General features: G+C 49.9%; 1 protein-coding gene across 1 annotated transcript; it reads left to right on the top strand.

Moving 5' to 3' along the window:
• The first annotated feature begins 15 nt into the window (after positions 1–15).
• ORAI3 (ORAI calcium release-activated calcium modulator 3) lies at positions 16–5,758 on the top strand. The gene is made up of 2 exons (XM_011378630.2): positions 16–814; positions 4,271–5,758. The coding sequence occupies exons 1-2, from the start codon at positions 587–589 to the stop codon at positions 4,928–4,930; spliced, it is 888 nt and encodes a 295-aa protein (XP_011376932.1). The 5' UTR covers positions 16–586; the 3' UTR covers positions 4,931–5,758.
• The last annotated feature ends 1,334 nt before the right edge of the window (positions 5,759–7,092 follow it).

The raw sequence follows: 7,092 nt of genomic DNA, 5'->3' as shown, positions 1-7,092 counted from the left end.
GTGCGGATGATCGCAGTGCTCACCCTTTGGGACTCTCTGAGGGAGGAGCTGTTTGGATGGATCAGAGAGCCTTGGACCTCCTTGGGCTTTCCGGAACTGAGTATGCAGGGCGCCCTGTGGTCCCCACAGACGAATGGGCTCACCTTCCGCAAGTTCACAATTTATGGGGTTGGAGCTGAGTGTGTCCAGGTGCACTTGGAGTGATCCAAGGCCCAGGAACTCCCAGTTCCTGGCTGGGACTCCTGGATGACATTTTGGGTGCACTGGGGTCGTGGGGTCCTTCAGGATTTCTGCCTGCGGCCCCCCAGCTCCACCCCATCATGTGGCTGCCCCGACTCCGCCTCCGCCCCAGTTCCTGTTTAGGCCTCTGCTGTCCCACTTCGGCCCCTAGGGCTCCCTACAGACGTCTCTTCCTGCTCCGCCTGGGCCGCCTGTTCCTGGGCGCCCGCTGCTCGCATCTCCGCATCTTGGTCGGTTCTGTCGGGGGATGGGGTCTCCCCCTGGCCCGGGCTGGCCCTCCTGGAGACCCCGAGGCCACTTAGCACCACGGTGACCTCCCAATCTGTCTGGTGCTGCAGCCCCCAGGATGAAGGGCGGCGAGGGGGACGTGGGTGAACAGGCCCCGCTCAACCCAGAGGCCGAGAGCCCTGCAGGCTCCGCCACATACCGAGAATTCGTGCATCGCGGTTACTTGGACCTTATGGGGGCCAGTCAGCACTCGCTGCGGGCGCTCAGCTGGCGCCGCCTCTATCTCAGCCGGGCCAAGCTCAAAGCCTCCAGCCGCACGTCTGCCCTGCTCTCGGGCTTCGCCATGGTGAGGGGAGGGAAGGGGCGCACTGGGCGTGGGGTGTGGCACTTGGGGGCACGGGGCCGTGGGCAAATGAGTGCCGATGGGAGGCAGGCAAAGGAAAGGGAAAGTTGGGATTTAAGTGGTAAAAGGGGGAACAAACAAGGTCCCAAGGGAGGGCACAAGTCCCTTTTTAATGGTTGTGTGTGTAAACAGACCCTTGGCATAAACTGGGCTACAGGGAGGATAAACAAATGCCAAAGGTATTAAAGGGGACCTATGTCCTGGGGGTAGAAAAATCGCCAAGGGGGTTACATAGCAAGGATGGGGCAAAGAAGCTCAAAAGCATAATCCAAGGAGGAGTGATTACTAGATCCCCATGGTTCAAAGGCAAATTGAGCTGGGTGGGGGCTGTATAAACAGGGCTGGGGTGGGGGCATGTCAGAATAAACTGGAGTCACCCAAATGAAGGTGGGCCCATCCTAAGGAGGGCAGGTAGTCCCTAGTAAGTACAAAAGATGCTTAATGTAATTCAGGAAAGCTTTGAGAAGATGCCTGTGAGGAAACCTCTAGGGAAAGAAGCTGATTAGGAAGCTGATACATGATTCCTAGGCTGATAAACTGGGGGTGTGGGAAGATGTTATCAGCTAACATTGGCCCAGAGGAGGCCTCATAGGAAGTTGGACTGAGGGAGGTCCCAGAGTAAGGAGTCAGCAGACACAAGTCCTGGTTCTTTCTTCCTTGGGGCCAGCTATGTGACCCTAGACAGGCCTCCACCACTTTCTTTGGTCCATGGGAAATTGTGAGATCATGGAGGGTATACCCTCTGTAGCCTGCCAAATACCTGGCCCAGAATGAGCTGATTCTTGTTATCGAACCATAGATTCAAGCATGTTAGAGCAAGACACACACTAAACACGGTTCAGACTACCTGTTAATTGGACAGGTATGAAAATCAAGGCCCAGAATGGGACAGTGGCTCTGCCAAGAGTATGCGGCAGATGAAGGATATAAAATAAACTAGGACTCAACGTCACTGTACTGTTAGTCCAGGGTTTCCCCACAATCATGACAGAAGAAAGAGAAAGTGGCCGGTGGAAGAGAAGTCCTCATAGTGATATAGGACAGGACAAATTTCTCCAAGTGCGGGGGAGACCAAGCCCCGCACCAAGAGAAGAGGGTCCTTTGGTGGAGAGTGTGGAAAGAATTCAACACACACACACCAAAGTTGGAGTCAAAAGGAAAGTTTATTAGAAAAAAGATAATGCTCCACAGACAGAGTATGGTCTCCTCTCAGAGGCAGAGAGTGGGACAGTGAGAGAAACAGAAAAGGCACTGAGAGGGACCCTGAGTGTTCAGGCTATTCAATTGATATGTCATTCTTTAGTTCCCATTTCCTGATATGGACAAACAGTGAGGAAGGGGAAGAGTATATACGTGAATATGTAGAGTGAAAGGCCTGCTGGGAGTTCCCAGGTTTTAATCCTTAGGTTCCCCATGGTTTTAGCCATAGGGAATGACTCTTGCCTGTTTCTCCTTCTGAGATGTGGAGAATGGGTTGTTAATAATCTGTGTTCTGAAGGTGCCCTCCTGGCCTGGCTGCAGGGCTGATCAGCATATTGCAGTCTCTGAATGTAGCTTGATTAACATTTTTAATTCTTTTGCCTCCTTCCTGCATTAATAGAACTGTGCTCTTGTTGGAGTCAAATTGAGATGGGGATAAAAGAGTCACAGCACTAGGTGATTTAGGTTAGTCTCTGCCCCTCTCCATGCCACAGCCTCTGTATTTGAAATGAGGGATAGTATCCCTAATAGTCATCCTAAATCTGTGGTTTTCTGTGTGGGGGCCTAAAATCCACAGGCCAGCCCACCCTTCCTGATGTGAAGTCAGCTAGGGACAGGGGGTTGGCTTCCATTCACCTGTACAGACTGCAGAGGGAAGAAAGCAGTCCCATGGACCTAGCTGAGGGAAGTCCCCTACCCCCAAGCCCCATGGTCCATCCTCTTCCCAAGGGGCCAATCTGACCTGTTGCTGGACTTGCATGTTGCTTGAGTGACAGCTTAAGGGCCAGAATCTTCTCTACAGGATCAAGAGGCCAGATGGGTAGGTTCTAGGGGCAGGACTGGCTCTAGTCCTGCCAGAGAAGAGCAAGGCCAGGTCAGGCAATGGGAGAAACCAGGACTAGGCCTGGCCCAGTTTCCCAAAATACTCATCCTGTCTTCCACCGCTCTCCATGCTCTGCACATTCTTCCTTCCCTCAGCCCCAAAGCAATCTAATGGATTCTGCAAGAACAAGGCATGGGGAAAGATCCACATTCTGGAATCCAGGTGGCCTGTGTTAGAGTAACACAAATTGTATTGAACTGTCACCAAGTACCACGCACTGTGCTTAGGGCTTTTATGTACATCATCTTTCTATTATGAAGTAGGCACCACAACTATGTCCATTTTACAGATGAGAAAACCGAGGATCAGAGGTGTTCAGACACCTGCCCAGGGTCCCACACAAATAACTGGCAGGATTTTAACTTAGGCAGTCTGGTTCTAGAGTCCAAATATATACAAGTCTAGAATAGGATCATCAACTCAATGTTGGCAAAGGCCAGGCAAATAATATGGATGCCAAGTTGGCTCTGTGGGGACTGTAGTTATAAAGAGACCCCATGACCTGTTCAAAGGAAGCAGTCATGACTCCACTCTAGCTGATAGTTGCTATGCAGGAATGTGGGCCTGGTGTAACTAGATCTTTCAAAATTTCAAAATGATCTGGAAATAGGGATATTTATATGAAATCTCTTGAGTTTTCAAAGTTGGCAACTTAATTCTACTTAAATTTTTTTTTTTTTTTTTACAAGAAAAGCTTTATTAGAAGGGAAAGATACACTTCTAGATATAGAAGCGGGTGGCAACTTAAGAAACACACTGTATGAACAGCCAGGCAAAACATGTCTGCAAGCTGGCTTGGGTTCATAGTATGCCAATATGCAAACTCTGGTCTTGGACTTCAGTAACTCTAATAATAACAGCAGACACCTAGTTCTTACTAGTGCCTTGCACTTTTCTTATCACTTGATGTATTATCTCATTCAATTTCCACAACAACCCTATAAGGGAGATAGATGCTATTATGAAAACCTCATTTTCCAAATGAGGAAATTGAGGCACAGAGAGAACTAAGTCACTTGCTCAAGACTATCATGCTTGTAGACTTGAGAACGAACGGCCAGAATCTGTGCTTTTTAACCCCTATGTTATAATAAGGTAAGATGGTCAGAAACATGTCATCCAGCCCTCTTGATAGGTAGGTGAGGAAACCAAGGCCCAGGACATTCATGCATTCAAGAAAGACTGGGAGACTTTTTTTCTGCCAGGCACTGTTCCAGGTCCTAAGGATACATCAGTGATGTTTGCCAACAGGCAAAAACCCTGCCTGCTACTGTTGAGGTTATGAACACTCAATCCATCCTCTCTTGTCCCCACAGGTGGCCATGGTGGAGGTACAACTGGAGAGCAACCACGAATACCCGCCAGGCCTGCTGGTGGCTTTTAGTGCCTGTACCACCATACTAGTGGCTGTACACCTCTTTGCACTCATGGTCTCCACGTGTCTTCTGCCCCACATTGAAGCCGTTAGCAACATCCACAACCTCAACTCTGTCCACCAGTCTCCACACCAGCGACTCCACCGCTATGTGGAGCTGGCCTGGGGCTTCTCCACTGCCTTGGGCACCTTCCTCTTTCTTGCTGAAGTTGTTCTGGTTGGCTGGGTCAAGTTTGTGCCCATTGGAGCCCCTTTAGGCACGCCAGCCCCCATGGTACCTGCCTCCCAGGTGCCTGGGACTCTGTCACCAGTGGCTACCTCCCTTAGTCCAGCTTCTAAGCCACCCTCTTCTTCTGTAGCCCCTCCACAGGCTGAGCCACCTGAGGCCTGCTCATTCTGGCAAGCATGTGGTGGTGGTGGGGCCCATGGACCAGGCTGGCAAGCAGCCATGGCCTCCACAGCAATTATGGTACCCGTGGGACTTGTGTTCGTGGCCTTTGCTCTGCATTTCTACCGCTCCTTGGTGGCACACAAGACAGACCGCCACAAGCAGGAGCTAGAGGAGCTGAGTCGCCTGCAGGGGGAGCTGCAGGCTGTGTGAGACTTGTGTTAGACACCGCGGAAAAGCACTGCCTCCCTCAGGGGTCAGCCACAGACCCCAGGTCTCCAGACCACTTCCCTGACCCTGCCTAGAGCCATTTCCTGTGGCTACTCTCAGGTAGAGAGACCAGATTCCTGCCCTCAGGGTCTTTTGGGCTGGGCCTTGGGGCAGCTCCCACATTCCAAGAGATTCTCCCTGTCAGCCTGTCCCATGGGTTTTGTAAATTCTGTATACCAGGGCTTGGAGGAGCAAGGGAGAAAATGGAAGGTCCTCAGTCTAAGGCTCATGTGGTAGGTGGAGGGGAGGCAGAGAGACCCCGGTCAGACCTTTGGTGCTGATCCTTAGCCACTTGCACCTATATAGGATGTTGAGGTCAGGTTACATACCCATCCAACTGCCCCAAAAGGCAGCCAACTCTTGCTTTATTTTTGTAGAATCTATTTTATGGTTGGCATTTGTTGGGAAGCTTTTTCCTCATCCTGATTTTGAAGGGTTCCATACTCTTAATTGCTATAGAGAAGGATTTGCATGTTTCTTCCCCCAGCATAGGTCTAGTCTTTCCTAGGAGGAGCCTCCCTATTTTTGGAGGTTCAAGTGCCTGTCCAACTTCTCTAGACCCACACTTAATGCTTCTATATCTGGTTCTCATTCTTCTCTGCCGGGTTGGGGGTCTTTAGAGACTTAGGGCCTGTGCGCCCAGCCCAACTGCCTGGCCAGTGTTGGGGTGAGGTTTTAAAAGGTCCTGTCCTAGCCCTTGAAATACAGAGTTATTCCGACACTGAATTTTTGATGCACCTTGTTTTGTATAATAAATTCTTTCACAGATGTCCCTGTGGCTGTGAATAGGGTGAAAGGGAGGCCTCCTTGGGATCAGGTGACTTGTTCCTAAGAGCTGAGTAGAGGCATGTGTACCTGGGGGTGGGGCAGGGGTGTGGGAGAGTGGGTTCCAGGTATTGACCTCTTTCTGGTGCTAACAGGGGCCAGTAGCTTCTGAATGTAGCATGTTACAACAAGGCAAAAAAAGGCTTTTGCACTGTTGTTCCTGAGCTCAGGGTCTCTATCTCTTTCATTAAGGATTTAGCATGTTTTACTTTTTTTCTTCTTTTGAGTGACTACTACATACTAATAGGCTTTTCATAGGTTATCTCATTTAATCCTCACAGCCACCTCAAGAGACAAGTCTTTCTCATTCCCTTTCAGAGGCAAGAAAGCTGAGGCCCAGGAAGGCTGAGGATCTTGCCCAGAGCCACACAACTACTCAGTGAAAACAACTACCTTTACCATCACATAGGAAATCTGTTTGACTTAAGAAGCCAGTACCTTTAAACTGGGACAAGAGAAAGGAATATGATCTCATCATCCATTTAAAGGGTCCCAGTCCTCTCTCTTCTATTCTTATGGTGTGAGATCTTGAAGTCTTCCTTTTCTCTTTTCCTATTACTTAAAATGGTGAATTTGCATGAACCAGGCTCCAAGGGCTTTTCCTATGTTATTTGATGGCTACAATAGTTCCGTGTGACAGGAGTTAATACCCCTTTCAGAGGAAGAATCTGAAACGTTGAGAGGTCAATGACTTGCCCAAGGTCATACAGCAAGAGCTGTAAATAGTTATCTGAAACCTACAGGCATCTTCAGCCCTGGCAGAGGAGCCTCCTGAGAATGCCATTACCCAGAGACCAAGATACCCTGCGACCAAGACGAAGATAAAGGATGCCCAGCGACGGGGCGACCTTGGTCCCAGGGTCCCAGGTGTTAAGCCTGAACTGGTGCTGCCCTCGAGTGGCAGGACTGGGTAAGCATAGCCCCCTCTACTGACCCGGCTGAAAAGGGCGGGCACTGAATCATGATGCCTGGAGAACAGACCACTCCACCCTAGTTCCTGTAAAACGTAGTTCGGTTTTTACAAGACCCATTCAATGGCCTTTAGGCTCTACCAGGTTTATTATAGAACTTTTAAGACAGCTTCGGATTTAATCAATCGTTAATAGTGGGCCGAGTACAACCAAAATGCGGCAGCTTCTGGAGGCCTCAGTTTCCCCATCTGTCTGGTGGGCATCTTAAACAGCTAGCGGCCCAAGGGGGGAAACGAAAGGAAAACGCTTCCTACATTATGTATAGCGCCAGGGAAACGACCTGAGTTACCGCCTGTGGTTGTACTTTTC

This window comes from Pteropus vampyrus, unplaced genomic scaffold (genome assembly GCF_000151845.1).
Source record: "Pteropus vampyrus isolate Shadow unplaced genomic scaffold, Pvam_2.0 Scaffold347, whole genome shotgun sequence".
NCBI classification, from domain to species: Eukaryota; Metazoa; Chordata; class Mammalia; order Chiroptera; family Pteropodidae; genus Pteropus; species Pteropus vampyrus.
This window is presented reverse-complemented; position numbering and strand designations above follow the sequence as displayed.